At 44.7% G+C, this 17,478-nt stretch overlaps 2 protein-coding genes across 2 annotated transcripts in view; one reads left to right on the forward strand and one right to left on the reverse strand.

The window, feature by feature from the left end:
- Positions 1–5,111: 5,111 nt before the first annotated feature.
- On the reverse strand, positions 5,112–6,451 carry LOC101763841. The gene is made up of 2 exons (XM_004973861.2): positions 6,076–6,451; positions 5,112–5,973 (listed from the first exon to the last, which is right to left on the reverse strand). The coding sequence occupies exons 1-2, from the start codon at positions 6,241–6,243 to the stop codon at positions 5,398–5,400; spliced, it is 744 nt and encodes a 247-aa protein (XP_004973918.1). The 5' UTR covers positions 6,244–6,451; the 3' UTR covers positions 5,112–5,397.
- Positions 6,452–13,116: 6,665 nt separating this feature from the next.
- LOC101764238 (isoamylase 1, chloroplastic) overlaps positions 13,117–17,478 on the forward strand; it is a 7,639-nt gene continuing 3,277 nt past the window's right edge. The window contains exons 1-11 of the mRNA XM_004973862.3: positions 13,117–13,503; positions 13,688–13,873; positions 13,980–14,072; positions 14,374–14,526; positions 14,873–14,949; positions 15,248–15,383; positions 15,486–15,593; positions 15,718–15,803; positions 16,112–16,183; positions 16,259–16,385; positions 16,618–16,704. Coding sequence (XP_004973919.1) covers positions 13,117–13,503; positions 13,688–13,873; positions 13,980–14,072; positions 14,374–14,526; positions 14,873–14,949; positions 15,248–15,383; positions 15,486–15,593; positions 15,718–15,803; positions 16,112–16,183; positions 16,259–16,385; positions 16,618–16,704 — 1,512 coding nt within the window. The remainder of the gene's footprint in view (positions 13,504–13,687; positions 13,874–13,979; positions 14,073–14,373; positions 14,527–14,872; positions 14,950–15,247; positions 15,384–15,485; positions 15,594–15,717; positions 15,804–16,111; positions 16,184–16,258; positions 16,386–16,617; positions 16,705–17,478) is intronic.

A 17,478-nucleotide genomic window follows, 5' to 3' on the forward strand; every position in this document is an offset into this window, starting at 1 on the left:
CGTTCGGTAGACTACTGTGGGTTATATATATATATATATATATATATATATATAGAGAGAGAGAGAGAGAGAGAGAGAGAGAGAGAGAGAGAGAGAGAGAGAGGGAGGGAGAGAGAGAGAGAGAGGACATATATGTATGTCGAGGTGTTAATTTCGTCCAAATCATTTGGAGAGCAAATTCCGGATGTGGCGAAGATCTGTACAGAAGGCAGTTTTTTTTTAGCTATCTTAGTAGCAAATTGTAATGGGAGTGTCTGCTAAGGTTTATGTGCTGTGCAGTTGATGTCGGTTTTCTGGGAAGGTTAAGACTTTGTTTACCTGGGAGAGTTAACTCTGTTTTCATTTTGGACTCTATCGTTTCTAATCAGGTCTGCAGCCCTGCGTTGTGGGTGGGGTGACTAGTGTGTCGGGCTCTACCAGGTCCTGTTTGACGTGATTTCGGGTGGAGCTGCTTCACTTCAGAACTTTAGGTGGAGCCAACTCTGAGTGGAGTTGGAACTGTCTGGTGAGGGTGTTCGGCTGGAAGGGTGTCCCCAGCTCCAGAAAAGAGGAGTTTGAGGGTAGATTGCCATTCTTGCCCCTGGTTTGAGTTGAACTATTTCTCACAAATATGAAATGAAAGTACATGCAGTGAAGTCCAAAATAATAATAAATTACATGTCATTTACCTAGAACTGAAATTACGAAATAAGTTCATAGTTTCAAAATAAGGTCGTTACAATAATCATTGCACTAATTCCATGCTAGGGCGATGAATGTATCTATACTATCACGAAAGATGTCCATAGTCATAAAGCTTGATTCCGAAGTTGATCCATCGGAGGCATGTTGAGACACGGCATGTCGGCTGAGCACCCTTGAGCCCATCAGAAGGCGTACAGACCCACTCAGGGGGACGTACCCGGAACCTACTCGGATATGAAGACTACTCCATGGGGCGCGTAGACTTCATGGATCCCTCGAAGACTAGTCATGTCAGAAGGAAACTACTCTACCGAGTTAGAATAGGACTCTGTACACGTACTCGACTAGGACTCATACACAATCCGCCCTGTAACCCTGCTCCCCCGACTATATAAGGGCAGGCAGGGACCCCCTCCAAAGGACAACTCGATACAAGTTCAATACAATCAACACACAGGACGTAGGGTATTACGCGATCTAGCGGCCCGGCCCGAACCTGTCTAAATCGTGTTCCTTGCGTCATCATCGACTCCTTGATTCTCGAAGACACCCACCGCACAAAAGACCACCTAGGGTACCCTCTAGGCGGGTTGTCGGTCTAAAACACCGACACAACGTACTTGTTGTACCTTTCTGGAATAGTAGGCATGTAGGTAGGATCTCTATCAAAATTAGCAAATTCCACATCAACACTAGCATGTTCACGTATGAAATTATCTAGGACCACGGTAGCAGCAACAATCTTCTTTTGTGTGACCATTGAATAACCGGATATCTTGTAAAGGATTTGCCATTTCATTTTTAATACTCCAAATGAGCGTTCAATAACATTACAAACAGATGAGTGTATACGGTTGAACTTCTCTTTTGGAGTATTTGATTCCATACCTCGATGTCACTCGGGTAAGTGGTATCTTTCACCCTTGTATGGAGCTAGGTACCCTGGACGATTAGGATAACCCACATCTACAACATAGTACTTGCCTACACATATGTAAAACAAGATAAGTTTGTGCATACAAATATGAAAAAGAACATAAGCAAAAATATTTACCTTGAGGAGGATGTAGGAAGACATCTACATCTGCTTCCAATGCATGGTACAATACACTAACGGCAAGCACATACGTGAAGCGCATATCAAAATCACAAACGGCAAGCACATTTTGAGTTGCAATTTCAATCTTACCAATATATCTCACTTGTTCTTCAGGTGATAAAGACACACGAATATGGGTTCCATCAAGTGTACCAATGCAATCCTTAAAATGTGGATATGCTCTCTTGTCATTCCTAATCCTCTTGTGTACATTTCAGTTACCCAATGTATACAAATCCTAACCAAATTACCTAATTATAGTTACCAATCAAACCAAGTTATTGCATACATGTAAACACAAATCAAGTTACTGAAAACAAATAAACGGCGGCATCTCCACTGTTGCGATGACTTTAATACGCATGCACATACTTGATAGGGATGGCCAGTTCACACTTTACACTAGAAAAATTTCAAGCGTTGCAAGTAGTTCCCTTGTTGGATTTGTAGTATACCATACCTTGTGAACGGCGGTCGGTGGGGGATCTCCTCCGGACGGCTGTTGGCGGGCCTCTGCGGCTGTCAGCGGGGGGCTGCGGCCAGCGTCGAAGCTTGTGCAGCAGGCAGCGGCTGGCGGCGGGCCTCGGCCGGCGGGGGATCTCCTTCGGACGGCTGTTGGCGGGCCTCTGCGGCCGTCGACGGGGGGCTGCGACCGGCGTCGGAGCTTGTGCGGCAAGCAGCGGCCGGTGGCGGGCCTCGTGCGGCACGTGGCGGGAGGCGGAGCTAGGAGACTGGCGGTGGGTCTCGGCCGGCTGGCGGTGGGGGTGGACAACGGCTGCCGGTCTGGCTGGCAGCGTCCTAAACCCTAACGGCGACCGGTCTCGCGAGAACAGAGTCGGGACGGAGAAAATGGGAGGCGCAGGACGGAGAAAATGGGAGGCGCATGGGAGTCTCGGAGAATAGAAGCGAAATGTTTTTTTTAACCAGTGACATTGGTGGGTAATTACCCACCAACTCCACGAGGAGGTTCAAAAGAGAGGATTCTGGAGCAGCAAAAGAGGTGCTCAAAAACTTCACCTCCATTTGCACTACAGCTCCATGGAGTTGGCAGCTCCATGGAGTTTTGGAGCTGGGATGTTTGGCTGGATTTTTTGGTGGAGTTACTGAAGTTCGGGAGTGGAGCCATGCCAAACAGGCCCTAAGTAGGCTTTTAATCGTGAACATGATGTGATTTCATTGCTTTTATGGAAATGAAATTCTGGGTTTGCCCGTTGTGGAAAAATGTAAATCTTAGTTTCAATCCAACAAAACTTACTGTTAATGGTTTTGAGCAGTATAAGCATTGTGTAAGCTTATCTTTTGATCACCTAAAATCACGACTAAATAGCTTCGATTTGATCGATATTGTGATGAGTTATTGAAATTCTGTGCTTTGTAAATAAAAGTTGTCGTATGTTAATATATACAGTGGTTAATTAAAGAACACAAATGAAAAGTAAAAAAATCACTACAAAAGTATGCTAGTTTATCAGTGCTATGATAGAAAATGAGTGTCTGCCAACATATAGGTCACAAAGATCAATGTCTTAAATTGGTTGTGTATGTATGGTGCACGTGAATATGGTCGCAAATAAAGGTGGCTTAATATGGTGCACGCGTGTGTAGATGATCCAAAGATCCAGAGTCAGTATGTACACAAATGTACGAAAGAGTGCACAGCAACGTTTAATATGCACACAAATAGTATCATATGAGCACAAAAGTCTCCTATGCATATCAGTGAATGACCTGACACGAATATCCTTGCTAGGACTTTATGTTTCTCCACATTTCAATTTACACACTACATTGTAGAGGTTCGTAGAGCTTATGACTCCACTCCTGCCAATTTGCAATCTGTAGAGATTTTCTCATGTCTCCTTAATTAGTTGCATTGATAATATAAGTATATATGTAGCTTGAACTTATATGCTAGAAATTATAAATTAGTCTCTGCAAATTTTCCCATGTCCACTCCAGTTGATTTACATGAAGAGGATGAATATAGGCAAATAGGAATAAGTTAGAAAAGTTTCCTCAAATCCACTCACATATAAATTGGTCTGCTTTTGATTTTTTTTCCTATTCCTTGTGTCATCATTTCCCTTCTATATATTTATGATCAATCTTTTGAGCTGAGGCTTATGTAATGATTTGGATGTGTAAGGTCGCAGAGGTCAGAAAACAATTTCCTTTTTCTAAAAAAAACTACGAGTGGGACATAAAAGCTCAGATTATAGGATGGTTTGCCTATTGCATACAGTTAATTTCAAAATTCTGAGGGACAATACTTTCCACTCCAAATATTATTTGAGGTGACTCGCTTAATCCTTGACCTCTCAAAGTCTCAAGTTATTATTGGACCAAAATGGGAAGGTCCATGTCTGTGTAGTACTGTTTGAATCTTGAGAAATCGTAGTTGTAGTAAGCTAGTGATTACATACGGTGTACTTGTACTGCTAGCTTACACTTGTGATTCACCAATATGCAACGTGTTTAGCCTAGGTTCTTTTTGCCAAAGTAACGAGTGTAGGAAAAAGAAATATAAATTAGTAAATGGAGATCTGTAGACAAAAATATTAGGGAGGTCTAGGTATTCTATGTATTTTATATTTACAAACCCAAACTACATACTAATAAGCAACTGACTTTTCAAACTTATATAAATGAAGATTTGTTATGGCAGCAACTTCTTAGGAAGAGACCGGCATATCTTGAAATGGATGTGAGCATCTCGGAAATGCTCATAACGATAGGCCGCGCTGGCATATGCTTATAGGGTTAAGTGTGTATGTATATATGTGAGCTCCTGTAACTTAATTTGTTTTGCGAAAGAAATAAAAAGAAATAAAGAAGCCATCTATTGTGGAATTATAGATGGTCGGTTGGGTTCTACTCCCTCCGTCCCAAATTATAAGTCATTCCAACTTTTTTAGAGAGTCAAAGCATCTCAAGTTTGATCAAATCTATACAATAAAGTACTAATATTCATGATACCAAATAAGTACTATTAGTTTCTTCATTAAATATGTTTTCATAGTATATCTATTCGGTGTTATAAATTTTTGTGATCCTCTCTGTAATTTTAGTCAATTTGACTTTCCAATGGAGGGAGTATCAACAAAGCTTTTGCATTGACCTTTGAGATAGTGAGTTGTACTGGACTATCAGTAAGTAGATAGATGTATGTAGAGGGTACAAAGCCGTTACTGTGAGGAGGTAAACAGAGATAAAATTATTTTCCTTTTTTTTAAAAGACACCTAAATCAAGAAGAATACGTCTTCTTGTGACGTGGGACGGCGCACTACCAATTGACTGAATCTAGCAGTGTGGTACACGGTGCACTTGAGAGCTAAGTATTACTGCATTGTCATGTCAATATGCCACCGATTTTTTGTCCTTACAGAAAGAAAAAAAAAAGAAAATCACCAACCCAACTCACTAGCCAGTTGCTAGACCACAAACTAGCTAGTTAGTTGCCAGTGAAAAGGAAGACTAGCTTGCACATAGGAGTATGCATCACCAACAAATTACAACATGCTACAGATGAATGGACACCAACGTAGAGCATATTCCTTGCTGATGCTTCTTGCTTCAATTGCTGCCTGTCTTGCATAGTTGCATCATCAGCTCATCAGACCTCAGTGCTCTGATCACTCTCGGTATCCACCATCTCCACTTTGGCATTGGCCTCGCCATTGCTCCTGCCTTCCTTGACGTACTCGATCATGTCGATGTTGTAGAGTATCGGGACCATGGCCATGGAGCAGATGCACGGCAGGACGGGCCCGAAGATCCAGAGCAGGAGCGGCGCGCCGGCGAAGAAGAGCCGGTTGCCGGCGAGGTTGAGGAGGAATCCCCTCTCCATGACGTCGGCGACGTAGTCCTTGGTGAGGGGGAGGTGGAGCGCCGGGGACGGGGAGAGCGCGTTGACGAGGAAGGAGGCCTGGTTGAGCGTGCAGATGGCGAGGCTGTGGCAGAGGAAGGCGAGGAGGAAGACGGTGAGGAGGACGACGTACTTGAGCGCCATCATGTACTCGCCGTGCGCGCCGAAGACGGCGTCGCTGAGCGGCTTCTTCACGGCGTAGGTGCTGCTGAGCACGGCGGCGACGCCGGTGCAGAAGAGGATGGACGTCGTCGCCACCAGCGTGGACCCCATCAGCACGTTCCGCACCGACTGCACCACCAGGATCGCCTGCTTCTCGTTGTTCTGCACCCACACGATCGAGCAGGCAAAGATCAGATGACTTGAGAATTGAGATGATGAACTCGCAAAAATGGTGGTAATTAACAGGGCTGCTGCAGCTAGTACCTTCATCATGGAGAAGACCCAGAGGCGGCGAGCGGCGGCGCTGATGCCGACGGTGGAGCTGAGAGGGCTGCGGCGGACGGCGCGCCAGAGCCAGAGGTGGTACACGGCGGGGAAGAGGACGGCGAGGGGGATCAGCACCACGTCCAAGTAGCTGTCCCTCCACGCCATGGCCGACGATGATGGACACCGATCGATCTCTCCTCTGCTCTGCTATGCAATCTCTCTCCAATTCCTCGCTCGGCCACTACTCGATCCCTCTGCCTCTCTCGACCGGGATGCGCGCCGCGGGTAGACGAAGATGTCGCACCGTGTGGCCGGCCTCCGCAGCTGTCAGTTCATCAGGCATAGAGATGTATGTCTATATATATATGCATAGAGAGAGAGAGAGAGAGGCGAGGAGCCGGCCGGCCGGTCAAGCTGAGTAGCTGACCACGTACTTGGTTGCTGGGAGCGCGAAGAGACGGCGATGGCGGCCACTCCGCGAGCTAGTGTGAAGCACATGCACGTACGCTCTCGGCTCTCCCATGGTGGGAACTTACTCGAAGTCCACGACGCATAGAAAAACCCAGTGACCTAAAAGTGGTAAAACTAAAGGGGGCATTAGTCGCGACCAAAGCTCAGAGCTCACCCTGTCTCGGCCGGCATGACGAAGCAACCTGAACATCCTCTTTTTCTGCACCTTTTGTTTGCTTTTCGTGGACACTTCTTATATGGTTAAAAAGTAGCCCGGTTGCTTATATTGATGCTGGGTTTTCTTTTATTTTGACACGGTGCTAGTGCTCTTGTTCTTAGTATAATAACACTTAGGTATATGTGCTAAGTAAAGCTGGAGAGCTACTCCACTCGGTTTCCTTGTGATTTGAAGGATTATAAAGCTGTCTATTTCTTTTTTCAAAAAACAAAGGTTGTCTATCATTTTATTTGTTGTTGTTGCATGAAAATGTTTTTCGTAAATTTTCTACAAGAGGCAACTATCTAGAATTGTATATTTTCGTAAATGCTTGTATAGTTGGATTCGCAACTCCGATTAGATCCGACTTTTTACTAGCAAAAAGGTATCCAAGTGTTTACGCCATCATTACTAAAAGCACAAAAGAAAAAACCAAGTGTTATTAGGAGGCTGTAAAACATCTAATTATTCTCACCTTATATACTCATAATGCTAAAGCACAAACCTACACTAAAATTCATTCAGTAAAATTCATGTGCTAGGACCCTCTAAAACACCCGGTCATTGTTTAGTTTTTCCTTTTAGAAAACCATGACACTGAGAAACAATATTTTTTATAAATAAGAGGCACGCATGAGGCGGGTGGTGGCGCAAGACGGCATTGAGGAAGGAGGCCAGCAATGCACGGTCGAAGCGCACGTGAGGTGGGAAGGAGACCGTTCGGGATTCACCGCCGCTCCCTCCCCACCCTGTATTTTTACTCCCCGACCCCACTTTCTCTCTTCTTCATTCTTAATTTGGGAGCGGTTGGTTCCGAACAGAAATGCCTTTGCTAAACAAAGAGAAGTAAAAGTACTATAATCACTCTCTGTTATTAATTCTTAGTCACATCAGTGACATGCGGTAGATTTTGGATTGATATTTGGATGGACTTTTGATTTCTTTCGATTCCATGGGAAGAGTTTTCGCGGCTTGCAGCAAAACGAGCTCTCCTTTATGTGTCTTTTTTTTTAATTCTTTCATTCACTTGCTAGTTCCTCTTGTTCTTCTGACACTAAAGCTGATTATATTTGGTCCAATTTCTTCTCGTCATCCAGAATCGAACAGACTATGAATGATGTGACCCTATCTGACACTAATGTTGGAAGGAAAAATTGCCAATTTTCAGATACAGTGATGGTGTATTTCATGAACTCTACCGTCGTCGGTCGATGAAACATTTTGCCATGGATCTTGGAGATAAGAGGGTTAAAAAAGTAGACAGGTTGCTAGTTTAACTCTCTGGCTGAAGACCAAAGTTCGTTTTTCAGTCAGTTACTAGTTGCGCGCGTGAGCTATTCATTATTAGGATTTTCTCTATAACTATTAAAAAAATGTGATTTAATGGCTGTATGCTATGAGGCTGAAAGTTATACTTCGTTCATTAAAAACAAAATCTCTAGGATTCTTTCTATGGTTTTTGAACCCTAATATATCGAGCATACTTATGTTACCCAACTGTCCTCGCCTGTCATCAGAGATATGAATCCCAACAAATATGAAGCGCAGAAACTAACCCAGCATATTCATAGAAAAAGAAAAGATTCTCGATTATTTTATTTTGACTAAAAAGATTCCTGGTTTCTTTTTGACGGAAAAAGATTGTCGGTTGAAAACAGTGCTTATTATACTTGTAATAATCAAACAAGGAAATATACATGCGTTCGTCTAAACACGCTTCGAATCTGATCATACATTAATAATGAAAAGCACGGAGCAGCGTGCGACCGACCGGCTGGCAAAGCTAAAATACACACCGCGGCAGTGCGGCGCCAGTTCCTCATCTATATTTTACAGAGGTGTCTGTGATTGCGTGCGCTGTGATAAGCGCCATGGATGGTCACAAAATGGAGCTCTTTGCGTTGGTTATGTAAACATGGATCTGATCTGAGAGCGAAGGTTCCTCAATTTTAGGGTCGACCGCTCGGCTCGAGTCAGAATAGCCACCTACTGCTCCCGTGTTTTGGAGAAAGGGAGTGCCTTCACTCCATGACCAAGCATGTGGATGTTGTCGTTGTGCCCTTGCTGTGGGAAATTGCCACATTGGGTTGTTGCATTGGCTTGCTTGTTGCAGACCAGAGCCATATTTTGCAATTGGCATTATATTGTAGTGATGAGAGATGACTCAGACTATTCATACATTTTAAACTATACGCACCGTAATTTCGATCCTTAGTCCTGACAAATAGAGGCGTTCGCTACAACTTCACCACCACACTAAACACGTGACTTCTTGCACAAGATACGAAAGCAAGACAAAGGATTCCTAATAAATTAATCTAAGCAGAACCGACTATCACATTAACAGTTTAGCTAGTACTCTCTCCGTTTCAAATTGTAGGTCGTTTTGTCTTTTCTAGGTAGATAGATTTTACTATGTATCTATACATAATGTATATCTAGGTGCATAAAAAAAATCATGTACGTAGAAAAATTAAAACGACCTAGAATTTGAAACAGATGGAGCATTAAAGAAAAATTCAGGCCGTGACCGTCCTTGTTAACAAGATGGTGCGCTTCTGTCTTATTATTTTTCTTTTACTTATTGCTGTTGTTATACCACTAAACCAGTTAGAGAAACCACTACAACGAAGCTTACTGTCGTTTTTCTGGCAAAGCAAAAGTAGGTAAATTAAACAAATAGCATACCTTGCCAACTCCGGGGTAGGCCAGATGCACAAAACAATAAAAAGCAGAAACAAACAAAATCAGTGTATTACCGTTACATCACACAAACACAACCAGTATGAGAGTATGAACCTGGTTAGTTTAGAGTCCACATGCAGCTAGTTATTGATAAAAGGAATAAAAGACTTGAAAAACTCTTTATAAATTAGAAGTGACATTTGTGTCAAAGCATAATTGGGAGAGTTGAGAACAAAATCAGCATTACCATTACATCACACAAACACAACCAGTATGAGAGTATGAACCTGGTTAGCTTAGAGTCCACATGCAGTTATTGATAAAAGGCATAAAGCCATGAAAAACTCTTTATAAATTATAAGTGACATTTGTGTCAAAGCATAATTAGGAGAGTTGAAAGAAAAGAAGCGAGCTTTTCAATGTGAGGTGGAGTCTAGTGGCCTAGTGGGCACTAGGCCGGAGGCAAGCAATCTGGTAATGCATGCGCGGGATTACACGTTAGCAGATTAGCAGAAGTTTCAGGTCGGTTCCCCACTAAATATGGCGATTTGGGTATGACGGCTGATGACCACGCGCGGGATAATGCTACAATACTGGAAGTGCTTTCTTACTTACCTTACATGTTTCTTGTCATTCGATTTGCAGGAATTACATGCAAATACAATAGAAAACCAGGTATTTTTAAATTGTCGTATGGTGCAAATGAAGAACATACACCATGCGTGTGCAAAGCACTAAAGCGTCGCCCCTCTGAGATCCATACCATGAAGTTCCTTTTTTTTCAGAAAATATAAGATTATATTATATCATATATTTGTTACAAGTCTGCTACAGGAGTAGCAACATACTGTTGGATTGATCTTCACCCCAACTCGGTCCAACGACTGAGTCAGTCTCCACATCGTGCCCTGATCGGGGGCGCCCAACCGAACATGGTTGGTGGACCCCCGTCGCGCAGCGCTATAAGAAGAAAGGGAGGAGCCGGGGGCACGCACGCCAAGGTTGTCTGTGCCCACCAAACCGACCCGATAAAAATCCTAAGACCAATCAATCTAGCGCTGAAGCGACGGGAAGCTCTGCCGCCCCAGCGCCACTCTCGCTGCTGCCGTCTCCGTCCTTGCTGTCGACACCGCGACCTTCACCGACTCCTTCCCCATGGCGAGCTCATCTTCCAAGTCCGATGGTTAGTGTCTCTACTCTCACTATCTCTCCCTCTATCCCTCTCGTTTTCTCTTGTTTAGACCTAAGACAATGTTGATTAACCCAGATCAAAGTGTTATACCCACTAGATGTGCTGTCATTGATCACTGATTAGAGTAACTAAGTTAAATGTTAAGCTATTTGAGATTCAATACATACTTCCTCCGTCCTTTCCTCCGTCCTTCCTAGTTTGTATCGGCATTTAAACATGGTGTATTTTTAAGTGTATAGTAAAAGCTATGATTTAGAAAACTAAAATAACCTATAATTTAGGCCGGAGGAAGTGCTGATTAGCATACCAGGGTCAAAACTATCGACGCCTGTGGAGCCATCGGTTTAAGCTAACTGATAGATCAATCCCTGAGGCCTGGTGCCAACTGTTTAACTCAATGTAACTCCTTTCTAACTCCTAGATGGCAACCCCCTTTTGCTGAAAATTTAAGTGTAAGTCTTTGGCCTACCCAAGGCCCAATGAATGAAAAACCAGGGGGATCTTGCCCCCTTGCCCCTTCAAAAAAAAAAAACTATCGACAACATCTATTTACAAGCCATATGCTCCCTCCATATCATAATGATATGGAGGTAGTATGAGTTAACAAACATGCAACCCACTATTTTGCTCGTTGCCAGCCATATGATATGCCCATCAGAAGTTCTGCCTGCTCCTTTCTGCTTGACCTTATGCCATCCTCCTCCTTTATCTCTAGCGCTAGCAGTTCCGTGTCTCTCTGCATCCTCCCCGAACATATACGGCAGTTTCTTATGGGCCTATGGCGCTCTCTCTCGACGCGGCGCGAGCGAGGTGAAGGAAAACAGGCCCCGCGGTAAGAAAGACGCGGCGCGAGCGGGTGGGCGAGCGGGCGTGGGCCGTAATTAAAGCCTCCGCAGATCCAGGCCCAGCAGAGGTGAGGAAAGCGGTGATAAGGCCCGCCACCAGCGACAGGACGATCCTGGCCCATAAGTTGATCCAAACGACGATGAGGCCCAATTTACGCTCCGGACGCTCCTGCCACGGCATGCCATGCAGCGTTCACCGTCCGTTCGTGGCCGCTGGCTTCGTGCGCGACCTCCGTTGTCGGGTGCGGCCGGCAACGACGAGGAGCTAGCGTGCACCGCTCCGTTGCCGCGCGTGCTGCCTCCCGCCGAAAGCTGGCGTGTCCGACGCTAACCCGCGGAGGGCCGGGGTTCCTCCGGCCAAGATGACAGGGCGTGCGCCGTGCTCTCCCGCTAGCTACCTCGTCGGACCTCCAACGGAAACAAAGCCCGCCCGGGCTCTCGGATGCGCCCGCGCGCGCACGCAGCCTGTTCTCAACCTTGTCCTTACGCATTGCTTCTGCTCTCGGTGGACTGCACTCGTCACCTGCGCTACGTACATCTGCATCTCAGACTTACACCAGAAGCCGCCGGCACCGTTGTCCATCGTCATCAGGCCTTTTTCGTACTTTGCTGCACCAAACGCAATAGCGGTGGCATGTCTTTGTGCGTTAAGCTAGATTCCAACAGTACTAACTGATCGAATGCCAACACACAGTGACTTGCACGCCATAACAAAAAAAAAAAGGCAAAAAGAGGCTTTATTAATTTTAGCCCATCCACCTATATACTACGGGGGTGTTTGGGAGGAGGGGGCTAAATTTTAACCCCCGTCACATCGAATGTTTGATACTAATTAGAAGAATTAAATCTATACTAATTACAAAACTAATTACACAACCCCTAGGCTAAATCGTGAGACTATTAAGCCTAATTAGTCCATGATTTGACAATGTGGTGCTACAGTAACCATTCACTAATGATGGATTAATCAGGTTTAATAGATTCGTCTCGCGATTTAGCCTAGGGTTCTGCAATTAGTTTTGTAATTAGCTTATGTTTAGTCCTCCTAATTAGTATCCGAATATCCGATGTGACAGGACTAAAATTTAGCCCCCCTCCCAAACACCCCCTGCCATGTCATGCCCATGCAACAAACTCTGTGTTATATCCGTATCCGCACCCTTTTTTCAAAAAAAAAACATGTCTACTTATATAAAAGGCTTATGCACACTGTGTTACTGTACAAAAACGGTTTTTTTCTTCAGAAAAAAGAATAATTTTCTTTTGTAGAAAGATGAAAATGCGTGAAAGTGAAAATCGCCAAATATCTTGTTTGCCGGCAAGCGGCCCCCACGAAAAGCCCATGTACACGGGCCCCCCACCGTGGCGAGCAAAACGACACGCACGAGTGGACGCTGGAAGCGTACCCGGGCCCCACCCTGTCAGCGAGCGAGCGCACATCGTGACCATCCGCCCACACCACCGCGCGCACCCGCACCCGCACGCACGGCACGGCGCCTCACGCGGCCCCCGCACGGGAGCCGAGACGAGCGCGGGCGCCTCTCCTCCCTCCCTCCCCCCTTACAAATCACTCCGCCTCATCGTCACTCGCTTCTCCTCCCACTCCGACTTGATCGGCGAGGAAACAATTTGGACCTGGGTTTCCCCCCATGGCGCAGCAGCTCCCCTGCGTCTCCGCCGCGCGCCCGCTGCTCGCCGCGCCCGCGGTGCTGGGGCCGGGGCCGTGGCGCGGCCGCGCGCGGGGGCGGGCCAATGCGGCGGGGAGCGCGAGGCGGGGGGCGGGAATCGGGGTCCGTACCGCCGCCGCCGCAGCGCGACCCGTGGCTTCCGTGGCGGTGGCCGACGAGGAGGAGGAGGAGGAGGAGGCGGAGGCGGTGGAGGAGAGGTACGCGCTCGGCGGCGCGTGCAGGGTGCTCGCCGGAATGCCCGCGCCTCTGGGGGCCACCGCGCTCGACGGCGGGGTCAACTTCGCCGTCTACTCCGCCGGCGCCACCGCCGCGTCGCTGTGCCTCTTCACCCCGGACGATCTCGAGGCGGTGAGCTTCCCACTCCGCGCCCGAGTAGATTTTCGCAGCGCGTGCGGTGATCCTTTTAGTGCGCAGTGAATTCGTTTCGCTGCATGACTTGCTCCCATGCTGAATTGCTCGTCCCTCTAATTCTAAAATAAACAAAAAAATCTGATGCTGAATTGATTTCTGCCGCGTCGCTGGAATGATGCAGGATACGGTGACAGAGGAGGTCCCGCTTGATCCCCTGCTCAACCGGACGGGGAACGTGTGGCACGTGTTCATCGAAGGGGAGCAGGTGCACGAAATGCTCTACGGGTACAGGTTTGATGGCATGTTTGCCCCCGAGCGTGGCCAGTACTATGATGCGTCCAATGTCGTGGTGGATCCGTATGCTAAGGTGATGGCCTAGCTTTATTTTGCTATGCATGTGAGTTGTGGCACACTCAGAAATTGATTGTCCGTAGCTGCTTTCTCATTTTTTACTTTCTTATTATTTTCTGTAGGCAGTGATAAGCCGAGGTCAATATGGTGTACCAGGGCCTGATGGTGATTGCTGGCCTCAAATGGCTGGCATGGTCCCTCTTCCATACAGTACGGTATGCCTGAATTACTGTATGTTAGGATGCTTCCACATTAGTTTCCTTGTCTCCCATTTTTACTACCACCACAATGGTAATTAAAAAAAATGAAAAAAAATACATAAGCATTACGTGGTTGTTGGTTGCAAAAAGCTTGACTAACTGAATGCTAACTCTTTAGCTGTCTAATATAGGTTAGGATAATTGATTGTATTATTTATTTTTCTCGTTGCAAGTAAAACTGAAGTAAAATTACTTTTACTGCATCTTGATGTTGTCTTTGTTATTTATTTCACAAGATAAATGTTTGCGTTTGTAGTTTGATTGGCAAGGTGACCTACCCCTGAAGTATCATCAAAAGGACGTTGTTATCTATGAAATGCATTTACGTGGATTCACAAAGCATGATTCAAGCAACACAAAACACCCAGGAACTTACATTGGTGCTGTGTCAAAGCTTGACTATCTAAAGGTACGGTTGCTAACAGTCTAGTTGTGTGCTTGAGAAAGTGCTTGCATAATATTTGTTTACATTTTCCATTTCAGCCAAGTAGTGCTATTCCATGCCTATTAGTTCACCATAGGCGTAACCATGTATTTTCACTTTTCAAAGACCAATACCGTTTATTATGACAGAAGTGCGCTACATTTGCTGTATATATTACTGAATTGATTTAGCATCTATATTACATGAATATTTTTGCTCAGTAAAATTTTTGAACTGAGTATTGGCTGTTTTAGACTGCTTTGCCCTTTTGGTATCTGTTTATGAGTCTATGACGTAGTTCTTAGTTTGACCTTGGAAAACTCGTGTGCAGGAACTTGGAGTCAATTGTGTAGAGTTAATGCCCTGTCATGAGTTCAACGAGCTGGAGTACTTCAGCTCCTCTTCCAAGTACGTGGACTTGGATCCAGTATATAGATGGAATCAGCTGTATTGGACTTTATACAAATTTTGTGCTTCCAGAATCAACAGGCATTAGTTTTATATGCCATTCTAGCTCCAATTCGTATGCTATGCCCCCCCCCCCCCCCCCTGACTTCTGGATTTGGCAGTGTGGGCTCCAATTGTGCCTTACCCTTGTACACCGTGCATGTGTACTTTTAGCATGATCACAGTTGGTTCATATTCTCACCGGAAACATAACCAAGTTTGCCACCTGATTTCATATAGCTGCTGATCATTGTGCCAGGATGAATTTCTGGGGATATTCTACAATAAATTTTTTCTCACCAATGGCAAGATATTCGTCCCGTGGCAACTCTGGACGCGATGCCATTAACGAATTCAAAGTTTTTGTAAGAGAGGCTCACAAACGGGGAATTGAGGTAACCAAGCTGATTTGAGTTAATGGCTTAAATCTTAATGCTCACCTAGTACCAGCTTTCCTTTATCATATCAATTTTGACATGAAGATATGTCACTTTTAGGTGATCATGGATGTTGTCTTCAATCATACAGCTGAGGGTAATGAGAAAGGCCCAATATTATCCTTTAGGGGGATAGATAATAGTACATACTACATGCTTGCACCTAAGGTGAGATGTATTTCTCATCATGTAATTCTTCTTTCCTGGTTCATAGAGTATTATTGTGTCATGTAATTCCTTCATAGATTCATGTCTTTATAGCTAACAATTTGAAGGGCACTTATTTGTGCAGGGAGAGTTCTATAATTATTCCGGTTGTGGAAATACCTTCAATTGTAATCATCCAGTAGTCCGCGAATTTATCCTGGATTGCTTGAGGTACAAATATGTATATAATTTTCATTAATTCTTCTTAATTTCCTTGTTCTGCTTGTCATTCTATTGGAAGATGAATGTTTTGGACGGATAGTTAGCAATGCTGATGCTTTTGTGCCCTAATATAAAAGCATCTTGAATTTCTTAATATCCTGATAAAACAGGGAAACATATTGTATCATTTCACTGTTTTTTTGCATATGAATAAATAAATAATTATCTTGAATATATATGTGATCATTGCATATCTGTGTTTAAGTTATATGCTTGTTAAGGAAATTATTTATGCAATACTGAGTTTGATGTTGCAGATACTGGGTGACAGAAATGCATGTTGATGGTTTTCGCTTTGACCTCGCGTCTATAATGACCAGAGCATGCAGGTAACATGCAATTCACATTTTCTTCATATTTTTTTCTTTTGAGACTTTTCTTAAGTTAACCTTTTCTGTTATCAGCTTATGGGATCCAGTCAATGTGTATGGTGGTCCAATGGGGGGTGACATGACTACAACAGGGACACCTCTTGTTAGACCACCACTTGTTGACATGATTAGCAATGACCCGATTCTTGGAGGTGTCAAGGTAGCTGTTATATTTTATGTGTTATCTATCTACACTCACTAAAGACTACAATCCGTTTCACGGTTTTAAAGATGAGAACATTTTCTGTGTAACCAATTGAACTTAGCTTCCGCTTGAAATTGACTGGCTGTTAACTATACAGAGCAGTATATAATAGTTGACAATGTTAACATATTCTTGTTTCCTTGGGTGTTTGGCATTCCCCTCACTGCTTCCTCAATTGTAATTATAGCTCATTGCTGAAGCATGGGATGCAGGAGGCCTCTATCAAGTAGGTCAATTTCCTCACTGGAACATTTGGTCAGAGTGGAACGGGAAGGTAAGAACTGTATACTTTATGCGGCTTAAAAGTCTGTTACTGTTACTTGCTAAACAAAAAATGGTGTTTTGTCAAATACTGAATATAGGTTGAACCGAGACATTTCATAGAGAAGTGCTTCTATGCTACCCCACCAAACATAGCAGGGATCTCAAAACACATAAATGTTGGTTTCTCACAGGGGAAAATTAGTAATTTAGGATGATCATTGGATACACTATGGATGCAACCTTAATCCACGTTTAGGCCCAAGGAGTACACAGACTTTGAGGGCCTGTTTGGCCAAGCTCCAGCTTCAGTTTTTAAGCCCCAGAAGCTAGCTCCTGCGGAAGCTGGCTCCAAAGAAGCTGAGCCTCAATTGGATGATTCAATCTCATTGTTGATTTTGTACTCTAGAGAAGCTGACTCCTAAGAGGCTGAGCCTTAAACGCATAGGACTTCAGAGCCCGAAGTGTTAGACCATTTTTATCTATCTCTGGCTGAGAAGTCCAGCTAGCAACACCTCCCCCCCCCCCCCACCCAACGGTATGATATGAATGTTTGATGTTGCAGGCGTTCATTTTCTAGGAAGCGCAATTAGTGAGAGAACACGGAGGCTGTCTTTCCAGGTCCCCCACTTGGGGCCCGGTAAGACTGCCTGTGGTTCGTTCGCACCAACATACATGTTCGAGGAAGGATAGTGGTAGGCGGTGTTGTCTGGTGCTATTAGATGGATTCGTTGCAAGCACAAGTGGCAACACGTGAGCATATTACTATCTATTATAGTTTAGTATA

This window comes from Setaria italica, chromosome VI (assembly GCF_000263155.2).
Source record: "Setaria italica strain Yugu1 chromosome VI, Setaria_italica_v2.0, whole genome shotgun sequence".
NCBI classification, from domain to species: Eukaryota; Viridiplantae; Streptophyta; class Magnoliopsida; order Poales; family Poaceae; genus Setaria; species Setaria italica.